The sequence below is a fragment of the Geospiza fortis genome, unplaced genomic scaffold, assembly GCF_000277835.1.
Source record: "Geospiza fortis unplaced genomic scaffold, GeoFor_1.0 scaffold64, whole genome shotgun sequence".
NCBI classification, from domain to species: Eukaryota; Metazoa; Chordata; class Aves; order Passeriformes; family Thraupidae; genus Geospiza; species Geospiza fortis.
Window position 1 is genome coordinate 755,874 of NW_005054461.1, and position 22,435 is coordinate 778,308.

Sequence of the window (22,435 nt, forward strand, 5' to 3'; positions counted from 1 at the left end):
CAGCAAGTGATGTGGTTCTGATTATGTGTAAGTCAAAACAAAACTACAATTCCTCCCAAGAAATCAATAATGATTTGCCTAAAACATTTACTCACACTTTGTGCTTATCTTTAAAGGTCTAAGCATGACTTGGAATCGAGGAAACAACATGGATGTTTAGAAGTCAGAAAAAGCAGAGGGAAGAGAGCAGGGCTCTGAAGAGAAGCCTGAAGGACTTACTTTTACTTTTCCACCTATTTGTACTCCAAATGTCTCTTGTTAGAAAGACAACCACACACTTCAGTAATTTGCTTTCAGCCACTTTATTCTGCAGTGGGTGCCCGTACATAAGGGCAACTACTTTCAAAATACCATATTTTCTATGTCTTCAATTTCAGAAGATTAATTTAGCAATCTGAGAAAGTATTTACCAAGCAATATTATCCCATCAACCAAATCCATCACAACTGGTGAGTCTGTGCATAAATTAAACCACAAATGTTTCAGAGACAGGAATGAAAACAATTTCAAAAGAATTATGCAGGAAGATCTAATAAGCATTAAAATGGTGTGTTACAAGTTTTGAGACATGATGTAATGATCTGATAGAAAAGGTAATTATTTAAAGAGAACTTTGGAGTTGAAATTTTTCAGTAACCTTTCTGTGGAACATCCTGGACATTCACTCCTTTTGCTGTTATTGTCATAGTGCAAGAAGAAAAAATACAAGCAGTTTCAGGAAGTATCTAGGAAGTGTTCAAGACAATCTTGACAAGTCAGTAATGTTATTTCATGATTCACAGATTATTGTGTAACATATTTATTCAGTAACTTCTTTATGTATATATTACAGGAAAAGATACATGATGTAATGTGAACATACAATTATGGTTGTACAAGTGCATAAGTTTTTAGTTTATACAGGAACCCAATCTTAAGAATGAAAGGAACCCAATCTTTAATGAAAAATCAAGGCACTGAGACAGTCCAATAGGAAACATCTCTAAAAAACCATACACTTCAAAGGCCAGCCTGGTTTGTTGTCATTTAAAAGGTTTCATGTACCTGTTGGAAAGGTCTATAGAGAAAGTTAACCTTTGTGCGACTACTGACAGAATTTTGGCAGTAACTTTCAGTCAAAAACAGATGTGTAAAAGGAAGTATTTTGTATTACAAAGATATAGGAAAAGCTCAACAATTAGCTCCAAACATCCTGCAAATATCGTTTTGCTTCTCGAAGCATGGCCAGAATCTTCATTGCTTCCAATTTGTCAGCTTCCATTTCCCTGCTTAAAATGTCTACTATAGCATCACTTACATCATCAGCCATGTGCTTCTTATCTCTGAAAATTAAAAAACAGAGGAGGAAAAGTGTGATAGTATATTTCCCCATTTATCAATAGCTTCAGAGGCAGGACAATAGAGGAAAGAATCATTAAAAAAATTCCAAACAAAAATATAGCTTTTATATTGTACAGCATGATTCTCAAGAGTTTTCCTGTAGCTGAGCACTGATATTAACTAGGGTTTCTCTCAATCAAACACTACATAGTTTTTAGCATGCTGTAATTCGTAAGTAAAAAACCTTGCAATCCTAGTTGAGCTGGCAGAGAATAATTGGTTTCTTTAAGGAAGAACTGGACCTGCTGAATGAGTTTTGATTCCTATATCACTATACTGTTCCAACGTTAAAAAAAAAAGCCAACAAAAATTGGTACCAAACACCTCATGTATTAATAATGCTATTTTCAATACAAATAGCTGACATTTACACCTGCAGGGGAACACATTAACATTGGGCTCTATATGCAAACAGTCTGTCCATTTATCAAGACGCTTTCAAAAAACCTTGAACCTCCAGGTAAGTCAGCATCCACAAACAAAACATCCCACTGTAAAATTTATTACTATGACAGAGCTTTGGCATTCTGGAGCATCTAAACCTGGAACACGGAAGACTGCTATTGTCTCACAGATGAGCAGTTTCTCATCACATCTATTCACATACATCATTTTCTAAAGAGAAATCAATTGGCTTGAAATTTCCTATAATTTAATTGAATACTGAACAAAAAAAGGCAAATAAATAATAAGTGATTAAAACAATCAGTGAAACTGTGTGGTTACAAGCTGTATTTCAAGATTATACTGGAAAACAGTGGACACAGGGATGACAGTCTAGCTCTCCAGGAAGGCTCTTTCAGCATCATATTGGTCCTTTCTTTCAGACAGCTCTAAGTCTTTCCAAAGCCTCAAACTTCTGCTACTCTCTTTCTGAACAGCCCATTTCCACTCTACTCACCCACATATATAGAAGTAACCTCCTTCCTTAGCACAAAGCCTAAGGACATCTTGCACATATTTAGGTGGGGCCACTTCCGCAGTTGAAGAGTCTCTTGAGAAACAAACCTTAAGATGAGTTAAGGTTCCATTTTTAAGAAAACATTGGAGCTCATCTCTGCAAGGTAATAAAAACCTGTTAGCAATGGCTCAGAAATGACCATTCCCTCATGAACACAAAATAGTGAACTTGCTTGAACAAATAGTCTCGATCCTGATGCCGACAACCAAAGAACAGCCATGTTTCTCCAAATTGCCAGTCTGTATGTTGTTCTCTGAGCTTTTGCCTAAAGAAAAAAAAATCAATCCTTTTTTATCACGTGAAGATTCTGAAACATATATAACCTAATTCTCGTATAAAGTAATATTTTAAAAAGCCTCTGGATTTGCAGAAACGTAAAATGATTTAGGTAAATCAAAGTCAAACTCTCATTTGATTTTCTTGACTACCCACTTTCAGACTAGCTCAAGATCAATAATTTTTTTTTTGCCACAGTTTCATACTGAAACAGTCAAGACTGACATATGCAAACATCTCACAAAATAATCCTGACTGCTGAATCACTACCTAGATAATCACTGCCTTTTATCCTTCATTGGAAGCTATGTTAAACCACCTGGGGAAACTCAGCAGTTTTAGAAGGCTTTCTATTTAGTGGTTGATACCTGCTAGATATTATGAATAACAATTTATTAACTACCACATCATCAGAAAAATAATTTCATTTTCTTGAAATAATGCTGGAAGTGTTATTTTAAAGGAGTTTTAGCTGCCATTTTCTAGTTACACCAAGAGAGAGATATTTCATTTATACTTTAAAATAAAATGCAAAATACTTTTGAGAGGTAAAGGTATATTTGAGAATCAAAATTAAGGAGTACAAAATGATTTGGCTAAAGCAAAGCATGGAGCTAGAAACACCATGTAAAAGTTTCACTTTTCCCTCAAATAAAATGTTTTGAAAATTGCTATAGGACCCAAGAAACTCCATTACCTTGCTGGAACTAATGAGTCCAACCAACACATTGGAGTATGTGTTGGTTACCTTTAAAACTTAGAACCATTCCCACCCAAATACTTCACTCTTCCTGTTCTTCTTTCCCTCAGAATGATTAAGGCTTTACATATTCTTGGTGATGTGCTGTCACTTTTTGAACAAACATCTCTTTGCCTTGCAAAATTACATTGCTGCAGCTGGAGAGGGAAAATAAGAGATCCACCTTCTCTCACACAAAACTCTGAAACACCAAGACTACTGCTGAGTTGAAGGTTCTGGTGCCAAGCTCCTTATCTTAAAATACCAAAATGTAAACCACACAAAAATAAGAGGATTTGGGAGAAAACTAGACATTCAACATGCCTTTTAATATAGATGCTGTTTCTCAAGGAAGTGGATTGAATAACAAACTTAAAAATCAACACATTATAAAAAACTATCATACTCTTACAGGCCTTCCACCAGCAACACAAAGAGATAAAGGATTTAATTTCTTATTACTATTTCTGCAATTCACCCAAATTCTCATATATCTACTATGAATAGTAAATACAGTCAGATGAAAATGTAAGTTTTACTACTTTGAAAAACAAACAAATACATGAAAAATGCTTGTTTAAAATTATTAAGACTGCTTATAATCAGCATATCACCATTACAAAAAGGAAAAAAAATTAACTGCATTTATACTCAAACCCTCAGGCTGTATTTCTCCTCAACATAAAAAGGCTGCTCTCCAGAAAACAACTTGGTACATACCTATGTTGTAGGAAACCAATAAATGGTGCAATTCCTGTTCCTGGACCAACCATAATGAACGGCACAGATGGGTCTGCAGGTAAGTGGAAAGCATTGTTTGGACGAGGGAAAATAGAGATCTAAAATAAAATCAGGTAAAATATAATTGAAGGGTATTCTTAAGCAGTAAAAACGCCATGACATTTTTAGAACCTTCAGGATATTTACACAGCATATGTACCCACACAGCCTTCCAAATCCTGAGCTTCAGAGTTCATCTTTAATGCCACACAGACATTTAGAATAAAATCTTACAGAAGTCTGTGGAGAAAAAAAAACAAGCAACAAAACCACACCATATTTACAAACCTATTAATCCATCTGGAGGAAAACTAGGATAAACCACACAGACATGAGTTGCTGAATATGAAAAGTGATTGCACCACAAATCTGGGGAATACTGTTCAGAATGCACGGAAAGTTTGCTGTTGGCATTCAAAGGGAACTAAAGCTAGTTTATTGCTATCAAAGGCAACTCAACCTTTTTTTACATTGTGGGAGGTCAGGATTTGTTTATAGTGAATTGAAGCCTACTGGTAAAGAGCCTGCTTTCTTAATTTTCATGAAAGTTTGACATGATTTTCAAAAGTGCATACGGGTGAGGGGAGGCACATAACAGCTCAAAGATCTTGGAAAATGTTTTATATAATCCCAGTTATAAACAGTAATTCTAATTTTCATATCTGTGTCAGAAAGGAAGTTATATTTTCATATGAGCTCTATACCCATCCTCTGAGACATGGCCAACAAAATCTATAGAAAACAAGAGATTACTATTTTTAATTCCAAGAGATTATTCAAGACTCAGCAGCAGCCATAGCAGAGCTTCACACATTAAAGTCATAAGCAAATATCTAATTTGTTTTGCACATTAATTATGAAAGGATTTGAATTTCCTTTCAAGTTTAACGAAGGAGAATGGCACTAGACCAAGTTATTTAAAGTCTGTTGTGTAAATCTGAATAGTTTAGCACTGCTATTTTTTTTATACTTCACTACAGATATAATAATGTTAAAGAGCATTATTTTCCTAGTTTCATGATGATTAAAAAAATAGAATAATTCTTGCTGGTGGGGAATGATACTTATATATATATGTATATACACATACATACACTGATTCCAAACTGGTCATTCTTTCAAAACAGACTGCAAATGGTAAACACATTTATACTGTAAAGTGTATTCAATTAATCTAATATATTTTTGCATAAGATCACACTCATCTGTTTTGTGTGCCTATCCCATATATTTCTGCAATCTATGTGCATTGCTGCCCATTTATCTATGCTGAATTCTAGCTTGTGCAGTAGACAAAATAGTTTCTAAACTTTATCCAGACTCATTTTGTAATAATCTTTTTTTTTCTTTTTATCCACCTCTTTTTCTTGTTTGATCTTTAATTAATTTCAAATCAATTATATTTTAAATAAAGAGCAGACATGAATACTGGAATAAGATATATGATGCACATATTAATCTTTGCATTAGTTTTAAAAAATGAAGATAACTTGTATGGTGTTTTTCCCCATTTTGTCTGACTGACACTTTGAGTTATTGGCACAGTTTTCTTTCAACCAAATTCTATTCTTGTTTCCATTTGTCATAATCAAATATAGATTAGGCTGCCAGTAGTTCTTTTAGAGAAAAGATATGTATATCACACATAGCAATTATATAGTAGAATTCCTATTTTTTAATAATTAGCTTAGACCTAGTGACTTTGAGATGGATTAATTACACAGAATCTCTGCCACAAAATGAAATGAGGGGAAAAAAATAAAGAAGTACCTTTTCCCTGTAATATCAACTATGCCAAACAATCACTGATATATGTCAGAAAAAAACCACAGAGGACTGTCCCTTGTGTCATATTCAATAACCTGGCCTTTGAAAACTCTGGAAGACCTGACAAGAAATGTGAGTTTTACAGTTTCTCCCCTAATACCTGCCACTGCTTCCTGGAAATGACCAAGAGCCTCTCTCTTGTGACGTAAACAGTCACAACCATTTAATTACACAGTGGTAGTTTAGTCCACGAAAACATCCTTCAAGATACACTTAGAGCTACAGAGGGGTGGAAAACAACTCTGGCCTTTCAGTAATGGGAAATTTCACAATTTAGGCATGCACAGATAAGTAAAATTTAAATTTAGTGTTTAAGAATCAAGTTATGGACATGTTATACAGAAGTAGGGTAGAACTGCAAAATTAAGGTTTATGCTGCCAAACCACATGCACTACATCACAGCAGTGAACAAAGAAACCTGCAGTTGTTTCAGACATGCATAGATTTAACAGTTAATGACTTTAAAGCTAATATTCATACCTTTTCAGTTGAAGAGCTTTCTCCTTTTGTACCCTGAGAGTTTTTACTGGGGTGAAGTAGAGGTGCAACTAACTCAGCAAGCCACCCTGTACACACTCCTTTCCGTGAGACTGGTCTAGAGGGACCAGCAGGGAACTCCACAATATTAAATACAAAGCACAGCCTTCCTGGCTGATATAAGTCTGAACTGCAAAGACAAAAATATTAAAAACCAACCTAAACCCTGAGAAACAGCTGTACAATCTTGCAGCAGGTCTATTTGCAGCCCAAACTATTTCAATTGAATCAAGATACTCAATGTTCAGCTAACTGCATAATATTAATATTTAGTTAGAAATTGTTTCAAGGCAGGAGTCAAAGGCCAGTGTCTACAGAAGGGAATCCAAATTCCTACCAGATTTACCCATGTGTGAGCTTGTTCTTGAGAGCTTTACCAAAGTCTTGCCACACACTCAAAACAATGTTCTTTGAAATAGTCAATGTTTTTTCTAACAGGGTCACAACTATTTACTCCTCTCCCTCTTCCTCAGATTCTAACGTACACAAACAGATTTGAGAAAAACCCCATACCTAAATAACTAAGAAGATACAATTTGAATATTTCATTACCTTGAGACAGAGTAGGATCTGGCTTGTAATTTAGGAAGATGTTCTGAAGAACAGAAAAGAAATATATCACTCATTTGATTCACCCCAATAAAGATATTGTATAATGAGTGTTTACACTACAACAGATTAGAAAGTATTTTAATTTAATTGAAATTTTATTCTAGTAACATTCAGTATTTGTGGTTCAGAAACAAGCAATTAAGACCTGAACTCTATTTTGGATGGGTTTTAGACTTTGTGGAACATCAATTAGGGATCCTATACAATGAGACCATAACACTTAATTTATAGGGTTCTTGGTCAAACAAAAATGACTGTAAGGTGTACAGAAGAGCTGCCAGTTGCTTCACCTCAGATGAGGTGAAGTTTGAAATTTAATTTTCTCCACCTTTCCTCTATGAGCTCAAAAGCTCTCACAATAGAGACTGCTTTATTGAATGCTTCCTATATACAGTGTCCTAGAAGCAGATGTGCCAGTTCAGTTTCAAACCACTGATTACCTATGCAAAGTTTTGAAATCTCAGCTGAAAAAACAAGATGCAGGAGCTCACGGGGCATTTTTTGAACAAGCAAGCCCCTATATATATCACAAAAACATTTATGTCTATCTATGTATGTACAAAAGCAGAACTACTCTTTTTGTCAGCACATGCACACTCTGACATATTTTAAAGGTGCTCTGCTATATAAGATAGTTGCTAGGTGGAGTTAAGAAAAGGTAGTGCAATGAAATTACTTAAACAAGACACTAAATCCATTCAGCAATTTTGGGTAAAGGTGGACATAATGACTGCAAGAACCCAGAAAGCAATTTCTTTGACTCCTATTATGAAACATATCAAGAAACTCTGGATTTTAATTTGAAAAATAACTGCCAGCAATTTCAGATGTATTTGACATGGTAACAGCTGTAGTCCCATCCTTTCAGTATTTTATATCAGGAACCCTGTGAGTGTGTTAGACATAGCATAAATACAGATCTACTGGGAAGAGTATTCTGTTTCAACAGGTAAAAGTGCAAGAAAAGACCATGTAGGCAGAGAAATTAGGAGTTGTAAAAATATGTCTTTTATAATTGTAAACAATTGATGAACTAATTCATTAAGACCCTAATCCTGCAAGCACCTTATGCTTACTTTTTATGTACAGGAGTAATGCAGAGTCAAAGCATTGGAATGAACCTAAATGTTTGCAGAAAGAAAGCCAAGGACTATGAACCATAGAACAGAGCTTTGTTCCTCAACAAGAGTTTCAGCTTGATCACTATAGAAACTATATTCCTAAAGCAGTTAACTGAACAGCTACTCCCCTTTCTTGGGAAATTGAACATTTAGCCTGATGCATTTTCAGAAACCAAATCTAATTAAATCTAAATCAGTCTTTTACCAATTAACAGGCTAAGTGAAGGCTTGCAACTTGGAAAAGCATGAAGTAAATCCAGGAGGCAAACATTAGAATCTCTAATAAAGTGAGTATAATCAGAGGCTCCTTGTCTGCTGCAAAGCTCTTGAAGCCTCCGTTTTTCTCCCGCATCACTGGTACATTCTACAAGAGCTCGCAAAAATGCCTGTAGGGAAGAAAGGAAATAGTGAAGGGTAAAAAACTTGTCCATTTGGGAAAATTAGCACAAAACTGGGAAATACTTGGGTTGCCTGGGGACAGGAAGTAGGTTAATGGATAATAAACTTTATTTATATGTATTTTTTTATTGCTCTTCTAATGTCTACAACAAGTTGGCACATCAGAAAATCCTACTTAGCCTGGGTGAGGAAGAGACAAAAAAATAGGCACAAGCCATTTCCCCCCAAAATTCCAGATTTTTGAAAGGTGCTCTTATTGCCCCTATTTACACTTTAGTTAGGCAGCTCCATAACACAATTCAAGACAAAACACCATTTGCCAGGGTACAGAAGTCAGGAAATGAGAAGAGGTACAACTATAAATAAAGTATGGTATTAAATGAATCATGTTAATGTTGTTGTGGTGTTTTATTCTATACTTTATGCCTACACACTGGTGGTGTAAACTTTTCTTAAAGGAAAGCTAAATTGAGCATTGTAAGATAAAGTGAAGATCAGATGTAAGTAGTTACAAGGTTTTTTTTCAAAAAGAAAGATGGAAATAGACACAGTGCATAAAAGAAAAGTGATAGAAAACACCAAATGCAATCAGATGACACATTCTACACAAAGGAATACTTGAAAAATAATGTGTGCTCAACCATAGAGCTTCCAGACAATAGTTTTGAGTATGGAGTCACATAAAGCACATTTCAGGCTGAAGACTTAATACAGCAGACAGGTTATAAAAACTGGCTTCAGTGATATTCCCCAGCCCATACTCTCTGCCTACTCTTATTGCTGAGACAAATTTTCAAAAATATTAAATGCAGTTTTGAAAAGATTGGAACAACAGGAATATTCTCTTCTGCTGCAAAATCCACTAAATTGAGTAAAAAGGTCCTCCCAAAAACTGATTTCCCTCAGAGACCTGACCACACAATCATTTAGCTTCATCTTTCACATAAAGCTATCTTTAAAATATGTTTTGACGATACCAGAAATACAGATACATTTTCAGTTGAAAGCTTTGATAATAATACATACATGTTGTGAGAACAAATACTAAAAAAGCAAAAATCTTCTTTTAAATTCTGCTATGTTACTGAAATGTTACAAAAAAGCTTTAAAATTTCACAGATTTCACACAACGTTGTGAGTTGGAAGGGGCCCACAAGGATCATCAACTCCAGCTCTTAAGTGAATGGTCCACACAGGGTTACCAGCACCATGCTCTAACTGAGCTATTGTAAAGGACACTGTGGTACATTTGCATACAGAAACATGTATTTTAGCAACAAAACTTGACAGATGTGGCTCCCTCTGATTAAAAAAACTGTTTACTTTGAAATGACTATGGGGCTAGGTTCAGTCAGTCTTCCCAGTTATCTGGCACTGAGTCATCTAATACTTTTCTACTTTCTTCCAGACTAGTCATGAATCAAGACACCGCAGAACAGGAATGTCTGCCAGATAAACTACCAGAAGTGACTTTTCTCAGAGTAAAGTACAAACAGTACCATACAAACTGACAATCCTTATTCACCAAGAGATACCATAACTACACACAAAGCAAGGACAGATCTGTAATACTGATTTCTCTTTAGAAGAAAAAACACATACACACCTTTTTGGGAATTGCTCTTATTTCCAGACACCAGGTTAGAATGAATTTGAGAGTGCTTCTTTCAGGGATGTGTTGTGGACGAACTGCTCCTAGTTCAGTGGGAGAACAAAAAACAAAAACAAAGTAAAATGTGCATCTATTAATACACAAAAGTGGCATCACACATCTCATACTTAATGGACAACTTGTGCAGCCCTCAAAAGTGCAGGGAATCTCATGGTGAGAACTGATTTACCTATAAACCAGAACAACAAAGAGCCCTACACCACCCTCTGAAAATAAAGGCACAACTCAGCAGTACCATTAAGACTCCAACTGCAATACAAGAAAGGAGTAATTCACACAGGTCCAGCCAGCAGTACACAGGCATGCCTTGAACCTGAAGCCACTTCTTCTGATGTATGACATCATAAGACTCAGCAGAACACATCCATAGACTCACAAGTCCATTAAAAGGCACCTTGCAACAGCATTAAGGCTTGTCCTTGAGGAGTGCAGCTCTCTTAGGATGTAAAACAGACTGACATGCAGTGTTGTGCAAGGAGATTTTACTTTCAAGTGAGGGATTGCTTTATGTGATTAAAGCCTTATCTCCACAAACATGAAGGAGCACAGAGTAAGAATGAGATGGATGGATGCCAATGCCAGGCTGCAGCTCCCAGTCAAGAGCTCAACTACAGTAAAACCAGCAGCAGCATTCTTCTGCATCCTCTTTTTTAACACATCACTCTGAGTTCCAACATGCCTCCATGAAAGAAAGCTGTGTTCCCATACTAAAGGTAAAAATATTCAAAAGTACGCACACCAACTCCTACCAACACAGAAAGGAGTGCTGTTCCATGACCAGTGCATCACACCATACCTTTCTTTTTAGTGCCCTGCTTAACTTTTACACAAACAAAGTCGTCTCCTTTTTCAGAAAGCCCCAAAATGTGAAGAAGCTTTTCCACTTCACTGACATTGTTGGGACATATTACACAGAAGGCATCTCCAGGTTGGTACTCAAAAGCTGTATCCTGTTTTAAAACATGAAATATTTCTATTAAATCTTACTACAAACCAAGGCATTCCCATTTCTGACAACAACCTTCCTACTATTGTGCTCACATTAAGTCAAATATTTTTACTCTGTACTAACACTTTGCTGTTTTGAGCACATCAGAAATGAAGTAGTCATGTTTTCTTTTCAGGCTTAACCTTACTAATTAGAAAAAGTCTTTCCTTATCTGGTTTAAATATTTGGACACTTTTTAATGAGAACTGCTGAGCAGCCCAAACAGAAAGAAAATAAATACGTATTAAGAGGTTTGTTATATAATCAGCCCAGATCATTAATTACTGATGTTCTACATTTTCTGGTTTGAGAAGAGCACAGAAATGAAGTCCTCATAATTAATGTAACTTTTTATAGATACACATCATCACTAAAATAAAATTTGCTGGTTAAACTATTTGATGAATTGTGACAGAAGTGACCATAATTCCTTTTATTTTTTGGAGGAAAAGAAGAAAAAAAACAGACAAGAGCACAGTGAAAATTCAAATCTTAAGACCTAGATTCTAGTTAGCTGCCTGAGATTCTTGTGTGCAACTGTTGAAACTGTTGTGTGCAACTCAAGCTTCTGCCTGTTCAAGGAACATGCAGAATTGTACTTGCATCATTATGTTTTCCTTATGCATCAGGTGAGTGACCTGCATACACAGACTAGCAAGAATGTTAGGTGAAAAAGGCAAGAAAATGCTTATGTTTTCAGTGGGGGCTGATGACAGAATGCATGTAAACATACAAATACGTGCAAAAAACCATGTCACTCAAAGAATCAGTTGCTCAAAACTTAATAGAATCTATTTATAACTGAGATTTAAAGATGTCTCGTATATAGAGACAGATTAGGCTAAGAGAGTCCAACAAAAGGTGCTGCCAAAAATCACAATATCCCAAAAGTAATATTCTATCAATTTGGGAAACCACTCAAAAGTAACATTCTTTCCTTTTCAAGCTTTCCTATAAAGTAATATCGAGCACTCTCTGCCTTTCATCTTCAAACCAGTATACAAAATATGATCTTCACTGAATAAACTAAACCAGTTTTTTAACTGAGGGCAACCAAGGTTGACAGTTTGAGTAGCATGTTAACAAGGCAGAGCAAATGAATGTCAAAGGCAGAAACAGTGCTCAAGAGCTAATTCCTATTGCTTGATACTGTTAACGAAATTACTACTTGTGTAGATTACCCACCATAATAAACAGTCACAATTTACTATATAGTTTCTGAATATCCTTCAAGTTGTGTACTTATAAACTGAAAAATTACTCGTTTTCAATACTTCTTGACTGCCTTTCTCCACTGCAAATTCCCTTCATAAAGGTATTTCACTCAATATGATATCCATGGAACAACAAAGTAATTAACTTGACACTTTGTTCCTGTTTTGACTTTCATGGAGTCCTATTTTTCAGCAAATAAATTAACCTTTACATTTAAGCTGACATCCTATTGAATACAGAATTATTTTTTCTTTTTGAACAGCCAAATAAATAATTTTTTCCCCTCAGTTATTATACATAACACACGTTTTTCACCCTTTATTTTAACCCACTAAAGAAAAAGCCATCACCAACTTACTGCGATATCAAGCTCTAAGAGCAATGCAGTCTTTACTGCATCTTCCCTAGTGAGCTGAATTGCTTTTGTAACTGGCACTTCAAAGGTTCTTCCCTCTGAGATAAGTGAAGACAGATGCGGATTCTGAAAAAGACGACACAAAAACTTACACTAAAAATGCAAATCAGCTTTATGACATCTTACTATGACATACAGGAATTGGTGTTGGTACAGGTTGTTTTTGAAAGAATCTTAGAAAACAACTCAAAACAATAAGGAAAAACATGAATTTCTATACACAGTGTTTTGCTCTTTTTAAAAAATCACATCTAAGCAATAACTGGCATATATTCAATTACAAAAAGTCAGTAGGCTTGAACAGTCTAATGGGCCTACATTATTATCAAATGCAGTGAGCTGTTTCATTTTTCAAGAAATGCCTTGAAAATAGCCAATTAGAGAATGGCATTTATGTTAAACCCCAGAAAACTCCCGCCTAATTAAAGGATTATTAGGTGTACAGAATGGACATAAGAAGTAAGAACAGAAGTTACATCATTGCAGGTTTACAGCTTAAGGCTTTGGGGTCCATTTGGGGTCTACTATTACAGGAAACTTATAAAAGGATTTTTAAATTAGAGCTAATGAGCAAAACTCACTCTACAAGACAGCATCATGTTACAACACAACATTTCTAGACAGGTAAGAATGTGCCCCAAGTATGACAAATGGGCACAAGAATAATTCCAGATCACATATGTCAAAGGCTGCCACTTGAAGATCAGAATACAGCCCTCACTTTTCCATCACTATAGTAAGCAAGCTTCATTTGAGATCAATGCAGACAAAAATAAAAAGAGGCAGGAGGGATACCGAATGCCTTTAATAATACTCTGTCAAATGTAAAAGAATCATCCTACTAATAGGAGAGTATTTGTTCATCTGAAGATCTATTTAAAAAAGGAGACAAGAGCATCCCTTGAGACCAACAGTTGGAAGTTTCTTTGTTTTCTTAGGATTTTGACATGGTGATTAATAGCTTGGGCCATATCAAGTCATTGTGCATCAGCTGGGCTGCTGTAACTGTCTATATTTGTATTCCCTCCAAGTCAAATTCAAAGCATAATGAAATCAAGATTTAAGCTAAATTGTATTATCTTACACTTCCCAGAAATGCTTTAGACCAACTCACTATTCTGCTCTGCTATTAGTATGCAGCAACTTGCTAATTCAACCCTGAGACTCAACAGCCCAAGATAAGATCATTTCAGTAACTGGACAGACCATGTACCAGGCCTTCTTTAAATGGCAGGAAGTTTCTGTTTGGAAATATCCAAACCTCACCTTGATGAATTTCAAAACACACAAACTTCAGCTCTGCTTGGCAAAAAATATCCATAGCTGCTGTTGCAATGTGAGATACCAAAAAAGAACATGAATTGTGTGATACCTGCAAAACCAAACATGACCCTACATAGAACTTACTTGTTGACAAGGTCTACCCAACTATGTCAAAAATAGTTCCAAAGGAAAAAAACCCACAAACACGCATTTGATTCTTTCCGGGGCTGAAAATGATCATCCCGTTTTATATATGAAATCTAGACTATAATCTTTAATCTGTCACTGAGTTCCAGATTAGCAGATTCAGCTTTTTCCATTTGCTGTTCCAAAGCAAAATTAACTTTTTTTTCTACATACAGAAAAGGCATCAGTATTAGAACCTGACGAGCTATTTCAGAGATCAATCTGAATATATGCTGACTTTAAGAAAATGGGCTCTTTTAAGGACGGTAGCAGCACACTCAACCCAACTATTACTCTTTAATAGAAGAGCACTTCTAAATCATAAACCTGAAGAATTTGTATTATTAAATTGAACAACCTGAGCAAAGCCAACAATACAAAGTTTAAAAAAAAAGCAAAATTATCCAGTGTTTAAATCCATATACTCTTCCATAACTATATTAGCTAGACTAAGGGATTCTCTCAGCATTTCCATTAACAGTCTCAACAGAGAGAGTGTCAGAGTCCGAGGATACTAAAGGACTTTCATGATCATGAGCAGCCACACCAGAGGACTGGGCCCAGAGCCCCCACCTCAGCTCAGTACTGGTTCTTCAGTCCTGGCCACAGCTACATTAGAGCAGCACTGGTCAGCAGCTGAACCACAAGCACACACCCATAACTGGACACAGATCCTGTTGATCCAGGCCTAGATCTTGAGACCAGTTTCTTGGCTTGGGCCAAGATTCCCACAAACATGCCTGATGATCTGCACTCTTGGCTGATCTGGGCTGCCACCTCCTGCTTTGCACTGCTTAGATAGTGGACAGCAACGCTGGATTCGTTACCACACTCAGCTCCTGGCTCCCTGTCATTTAAAGAGCAGCCAGGCTTCACTGCTTCCTTGCATGGATAACTGAAACATCTGCATTCTGCAGACAACCAGAAAAGGTGAGTCACTCCTGCCAACATGATAATTCTTCTCTTAGTACAGCACGTCTTTGTTCAATGTGGCTTCAATAGGAAAAGCATACTGGCTTTTGATCTACAGTTCATCTTCCATTTCCCTCAGCACAATAATGATCATGTTTTCACAAGGACAAGTTTCTCCATTATTAAGTATGCAGCAAGATTTTGGGCAATTTTACAGCCTCTTAATGCATTCTGAAAGGACAAAAAATTTGAATGGAAACTTTATTGTACTCCTCACTACAGCAAGATGTTTTCACTGTTGTAAGCCACAGAGGATTTGAATTCTTGCCTTCCTGACAGTGCAATACCAACTTGCTATTTAGCTGAATTATATCTTGACATAAGTGTCCATAACCCATATGGTGGCACCTACATTCAATATAAATGGACTTTTTACTTAAAATTCAAAAGCCTCCTGCAATGGGGACACATCTCAGTTACGTAAGCATTCACTTGCTCTTTTGAGCCTCATGTAGGAGTATACATTCATACTCCTACAAGAGCTAGAGGCTTCCATCACTCAAGGGAAGTCCTTACCTCACCCTGGGTGTCCTGAAACTCCACCTCTATATATTCTGGTGGCAGGGCAGGAATATTAAGAGCAGACTGAGAGACAGGAGGGACAGAATGAACAAGTGAAGGTTCAGCATCTCTAGCTGGAGCCACATGATTGATGTCATCCAGTTTCTGTGACAGAGTATCAGAACCCCTTGCTCCTTCATCTTCTAACTTCAAGTTCTGTACTTCAGAGCTTAACTTTAGCTCATGCACAGCATGTGGAGCTGTAGAGAGAGAGCTGGAAACAGCACTGACAGCATTGTTCATGCCTTCTTTCTCTTTCTGCAATTGTAATGCTTCCTTGAGAGCAAGCCAAAGTCCATCAATCCAAGGATCAACCACTAATTCCAAACTGGGAATGGAGGAGAAAAAAAAGAAAAAATGCATGGATGAATTATTGTGACTTCCTGGACTGGTAATTTACAGATAATGAAAGACCACAAAAGCAAAAAACACTATTCACTTTCCATTTCTAATATATATATCTTCAGCTGTTATCAAGATTACTCCTTTGTAAAAAAAAAATATTTAGTTGTTACCACTATGTAAATTTACGGTCTAAAATGTGTAACAGCCTTGCTCTTCCATCAGTTTCTCATTTTTATTTTCATATGCTGAACTTTATGACAGAAAGTTGAAGGAATGGCAGCAGAATATGCAACTTTTCATTGTGCAACAGCAACATCAATAGCTTACACTAATGGCCCATTTTTATTATTTCAGAACACAAGAGATAAGTTTTATGGTTATGACAATGTTTGTGTTCAACTGCCCTGCACAGAACCAATAAAAGCAGCAGTTCAAAATAACTAAGCCAAGACTGCAGCCTACTGGCCAGAAAGAATAGCAAAACAGGGAGTTGTTTTCTTACATAATTCCTCTACAGCAAAGAGAGAAATCTTCTTACATAATTACTCTAAAGTGATCCTCTGCCCATCCCCAAAAGAGAAAAATGAAAAAAAAAAAGAAAAAAGAAAAAAGAAACTACATTTTCAAACCCTTCTACTTACTCTGACTTATTTAATTTCTAGAACTGCTAAATACTAATTTTCCAGGCATTACACTTTAAAAATGGAATTTTACTTAATGGCAATTGAGACTGAAAAGGCATACTGTGCTCAGGCAGAACTCATTTCTATGAGGTGCTGAGTATCCAGCTTTAATGGACTTCAAATGGTTCAGAACATTTAGCCAAATGCCTACACAAACACTGCATCATGAAGAAATAAAATCCAAACCTGTTCAGCTCTTACCCTACACAGTCATCTGCTAATCCTGTGTCATAGAAGTGCTGGGCACCAAGTTCTTGAAGTCGTCGGTCTACTGTCCTTCCGCCATTACAGAAGAACATGTACTCTGAATCTCCCAGACCTAGCAAATTCAAGGAAAGAGGAATCCTGTCAACCAGGCCGCCTCCCAGGCTACACAAAGTCAGGACAGACTTTTCTTGCAGGCAAACAGAAGAATCAGGTATGTTGGAGCAAGTCCACAAGAGAGCACCAAGATGATTAGAGGGATGGAGCGCTGCTCCTAGGAGGAAAGGCTGACATAATTGGGTTTGTTCAGCCTTGAAAAGAGAAGGCTTTGGAGCGACCTAATTGGGCCTTCCCGTACCTGAAGGGAGCCTGCAAGAAAGATATGGGGGATTTTTACAACGACATGTGGTGACAGGACAAGAAGGAATGGCTTCAAACTGAGAGTAGGTTTAGATTGGATGTTAGAAACAAATTCTTTATTGTGAAGGTGGTGAGGCACTGGCACAGGTTGCCCAAAGATGTTGTGGATATCTCATCCCTGGAAGTGTTCAAGGTGATGTTGGATGGGACTTTGAGCAATCCAGTGTCCCTGCCCACAGCAGGGGTTGGAACTGGATGATCTTAAAGGCCCATCCAACAAAGGCCTTCTATGATTCCATGATAAATATAATTGTGGTATCTAGATATACTTAAACACTTGCATATGTAAGTGCATTTTTCAGAGGCTACATTGAAATATACATACACGTATACGAATTTCAAACAAAATTGTGTTTGTCCCAAAATAGGGCTGAAAAACTGTCTCCCTCCTTCCCAAATGTAAGACAGAGAAATACTCTGAAAACACTTTGCTTTCAATATTTCACATGTCAGAAGAATACTGCTTTAGTTTGAGGCTTTTAAAATATACAAAATTCCTCTAACAGGAAAAATATTAGGAACAGAAAACTGATAAACTACGTGTGAATTACCAAAATAAATGATCTTTCAGGATTAAGTTGTTAATAATGTCAACAACATGAGACAGTATTAAAAGAAATTAAAAAGTATTAGAAACTTGAGGGGAAAGAAAGGATCAAACATAGCAGTGATTTTAAATAAGAAGAAAGTTGAAACATCTGCATGGGGGACAACAGTCCAGCACATTCCTCTGCAGGAATCAAAGATTTCTTTGCAGATCTTGTTTCACCTGCACTGGGTTTTCTGCTTCTTAACTGCTGGGAAGCTGTTTTAGATGAAGATGCTCCTTGTTACCAGTTGAACAGTCAGTGCACTCAGGAGGTTATGCCCATGGAAGATCCAAGATTTTAAGAGGTCAACCAAATCACTGACCCACCCCACAAAAATGATCAATCATCCTTTAGAGATGCTTGCCCAGCAATCCTAAAGACCACTGGTTTTAGGTCTATCTTCACAAATTCTCTAAGTAATCCACACCACTAGTTCACTATTGCTATCATAATTTTTCACAGCCTGACCCTTCCTTGTGTGAAATTTCAAAGCACTAGATCTTGATTATTTCCACTTGTGCTGGTTTTGGCTGGAATAGTGCTAGTTTTCCTCATCACAGCTGCTATGGGGCTGTATTTTGGATTTGTGCTGGAAACAGTGTTGATACCTCAGAATGACCAAAGGGACATCCCACGCCACATGGCATCATGCTCAGCACATGAAGCTGGACAAAGAAGAGGCAAGGAGAGCACATATGCAGTGATGGCATTTATTTTCCCAAATCACTTCTACATGTGATGGAGCTCTGCTTTGCTGGAGACGGCTGAAACACCTGCCTGCCCATGGGGAAGGGTGAATAAATTCCTCGTTTTGCTTTAATTGTGTTCATGGGTTTTGCCTTCCCTATTAAACTGTCATTATCTCAACCCACGAGTTTAATCACTTTTACCCTTCCTACTCACTCTTCCATCCACAGAGGGCTTGGGGAAAGGGAGAGAGCACCTGGGTGGGGCTTGGTTTCTGGCTGTGGTTAAACCATGATGCCAACTCATAATGGAACATTCCCCTCTCCTCCTTCACCTTTTAACAGCCTTTTCTTTCTATTTTTTTTTTCCTTTTAAGAGGACTTTTGCTTTCTCTCAAGTACAGTACTTAGAGCAAACATTTAATTGGACCAATTTAGATGGACACCATGAATGTATTTTAAGACTGGTAACTTGTTAAACTTCAATCCCATTGTAGTTTAGACACCATAATAATTCCTGCCATAAAAAAAATCAGGGTTAATACAATACTTATCTTTACACATACACCTATGTATGCAGTCAGCTGTGAAAAACCTGCCCATTTCACAAACTGCTATGTGTAACTAGGCAATAGCATAACAGCTTCTCAAAATGCTACATGATTAGGATGCATTTCATTCAGACTTCCACATTATATATCCAAGAGAAATTTCCTTCTAATGGATCCCTTCCTTATTAGAAAGTTAGAAGTTTTCTTACTCCCATCTATCAAATTAAACTTGTCAGGTAAAAATAACCTAGGTTTAAATAGACATTTCTGGAGTTTGTTTATGAATGAAATTTGAAAACTGAACAAACTAAGCTTACAATCAGCTCAAGATACATCCTGCATTTGCCAAATCTGTATTTTGCTTATCCATCTTTAAGCCAAAGGTACCTTCATTCTCTTGATGAGTACAACATTCAAAACTAAAGTATTGCAAATTTAAAGGGATGGGAAGATTTAAGGTTTTTACTTTTAAGAACATTTTATAATGCCTTTCCCTCTGTAGAGAAAAATGCCCAATGACTCACACAGCCAAGTAAACTAATCTAATTTACTAATCTCTGTAGAGACTTGACATGAAATTTAAACTTCAAACAGCTATAGATAGCTTATATCATATAGTTTTTATGCAGAGAGAAAATTAAGCTGTAAAAATTACATTGGTAGCTTACATTCAGATAATTTTTGTGATGTTTTTCCTTTATTGCTCATAGAAGACATTACACAAAACTGCTGTTTATAAAAATAAATGTTTTATAAGCACTTAAAAAAGCCGAAAGCAGTTATTCAGAAATAAAAGAAATATAAAAATTATTCACTGACAGACAAGTTCTGCAATAATATAGAAAATACTAAGTCACCTAGCAATCCATACTGGAGATGTGCAAAATGGTCAGGAGGCAAGGTCTTGTCTTGAATTTTCTTCACAAACTTGCGGGCAGTGTCTGGTGGCTCTCCTGTCCCAGTAGTGGAAATAACAATAACTACAGGATCCTTTTCTGTTTCCAGGTTGTACTACAAGCAATAGAACAAGTTAAGTTACAAGGTGCCATTTGATACATAACTGTGGCCTTAGATACTCTATCTCTGACCTTTCTTCTTCCCAAGTGTACACAAAAACCATTTCATCATATTTTACCTATATTAAGCCACAGGAAGTCTTTCAAGTTATTACAAGCAATATTGGGGATGCAACTTACGATCATATTTGGAGTTTTCAAGACCACATTTGATAAAGCCCTGAAGAATCTGCTTTGACCTCAATTGACCTTGCTGCAAAATGACATCATAAAGCTTCTTCCAACCTGAAATATCCTAAGATCCCATATACAGATGTCCAAGGGCAGCATTTTGAGCTACATACATGAAGAATAATTCACAGCTGCACTCAGACAGCTTAAATACACAGTCCTTACAGTATTTTATTTGTCAAGTGGAAAAAGTATTTTTGTATATGTAATCACAGTCACACAGCCATAATCCTCATGATTTCACACAGATAAGTGAGGTGTGGCCATACAAACTGAAGGGATCATTTCTAAGTCCCATAAGTATAATATATAGTCTGATAATTTCCATGTTACAGAATCACAGTATCACAGAATTAGCTAGGTTGGAAAAGACCTTGGAGATGATCACACCTCACAAAAAACCCCCAGTCCTTTTGGGAGAACTAAGGTAACTCTGAAGAATGATAATCAGACACCACGCTCTACACTCTGTTTAATTTTGGCCCATTCACCCTTCCTCCAATTCACTTGTCTCTCCTTTGCTAATATTCGTCTCCCACATTTCCCAGAGTTTCATGGGGCTTCTCCCATTATACCAGCTTGAAAGAACTGTCTGTAGTAGGGACTACCGTGTGTCAGCTCCATAAATTCACATCTCATGCAACCATTAATAACTTCTCATTAAAAAGCCCTCAGAATCTTTGACTATCCCATCTTTAGCAGGCTGCAGCACTGTACCAATGTGCTATCAGTCAGGTCACCCGCACAAATGGCTCTCACAATGTGCTATCAGTCAGGTCACCCCTATGGCCTGTGGGTAGTGACCTCTGTGACATACAGCTCGAGTCCAGTGCTTGGGAGTGACCTCTGGAGACCACCTAGTCCCACCCATGCCCCAAGTATGACTAACAAACAGCGCTGTACTCAGTCAGCTATAACTGGCTGAATTTTGTAAACTTCTAAGGATAGAGATTTCCCTTTTCTGGGCAGCTTCTTCCATGCAGAACTTCTCCACCAGTGTCAAATCTGAGTTTATCAGGCAGCACCCAATGGATTTGGCCTCCTGTTGTCCAGTTTGGCTCACATAGGCTACTATTAGAGCATTCCTTAGCCTCCTTTTTGCCATAATAACCTAAGCTCCTTCTACTGCTCCCTGTGGGTCATAGTTTAAATCATCTCCCAGCACTCTAAGTTTAATAAAAATAACAGGACTATGAGAAAATAGAAAGATTGCAAGAGGTGCTGTGTTTCACTCAGAGCAGTTTCAAGACTGCAATTCAAAACTTCGGATTTTGAGGAGTTATGTTCTAAACATCTCCCTCAATAAATCACTCAAACTTTATCTCCTTGTCAAGCCACGTAAAAAAAATTACCTGACACCTACAACCCAAAAAGGCTAGGAACACACAGAAACAGACTAAAGCAGTTTTGCTTTTGGCAATGTTTCCCAAACTTTCCTGAAGAAGCTGAAAGCAGCTGCATGGTAAACTTAAATTACTACATGTCTTGCCTCTGAAAGTGGCCTACAGCAGAAGCCTAGAGAAGCACAGTAAACAGAGTAAACATGTAAGGATATTCCCAGGGCACTTTGCCAGACTTCAATGAGTTGTGGCCCAGGAATGTTCCAAACACAGCTTTTGTCTTTTACAAGTTCAGGCAAATTCCAAGTACTCACAAATTCCTGAAACTTTCAAACTGAACTCTAAGTTGTACAAAAAAAGGCCTTCGGGGTCCTGTTGCAATAAGGACTCAGATTTTCAAAACTTCCATAGCTGATTTTGATAACACAGACCCACAGCTTCTGCAGTGCATTGCCACAGGTGAC

At 36.9% G+C, this 22,435-nt stretch overlaps 1 protein-coding gene across 2 annotated transcripts in view; it reads right to left on the bottom strand.

Moving 5' to 3' along the window:
• Positions 1-281: 281 nt before the first annotated feature.
• MTRR (5-methyltetrahydrofolate-homocysteine methyltransferase reductase) overlaps positions 282-22,435 on the bottom strand; it is a 28,105-nt gene continuing 5,951 nt past the window's right edge. The window contains exons 3-15 of one of the 2 annotated variants that reach the window (XM_005427925.2): positions 20,242-20,395; positions 17,135-17,252; positions 15,861-16,233; positions 12,867-12,989; positions 11,102-11,255; positions 10,240-10,328; positions 8,440-8,620; positions 7,054-7,096; positions 6,445-6,631; positions 4,077-4,195; positions 2,514-2,606; positions 2,282-2,437; positions 282-1,322 (exon numbers count right to left, since the gene is read on the bottom strand). In XM_005427925.2, coding sequence (XP_005427982.1) covers positions 1,178-1,322; positions 2,282-2,437; positions 2,514-2,606; positions 4,077-4,195; positions 6,445-6,631; positions 7,054-7,096; positions 8,440-8,620; positions 10,240-10,328; positions 11,102-11,255; positions 12,867-12,989; positions 15,861-16,233; positions 17,135-17,252; positions 20,242-20,395 — 1,935 coding nt within the window. In that variant the 3' untranslated portion in view covers positions 282-1,177. The remainder of the gene's footprint in view (positions 1,323-2,281; positions 2,438-2,513; positions 2,607-4,076; positions 4,196-6,444; positions 6,632-7,053; positions 7,097-8,439; positions 8,621-10,239; positions 10,329-11,101; positions 11,256-12,866; positions 12,990-15,860; positions 16,234-17,134; positions 17,253-20,241; positions 20,396-22,435) is intronic. The other variant, XM_031062766.1, reaches the window with a different exon arrangement.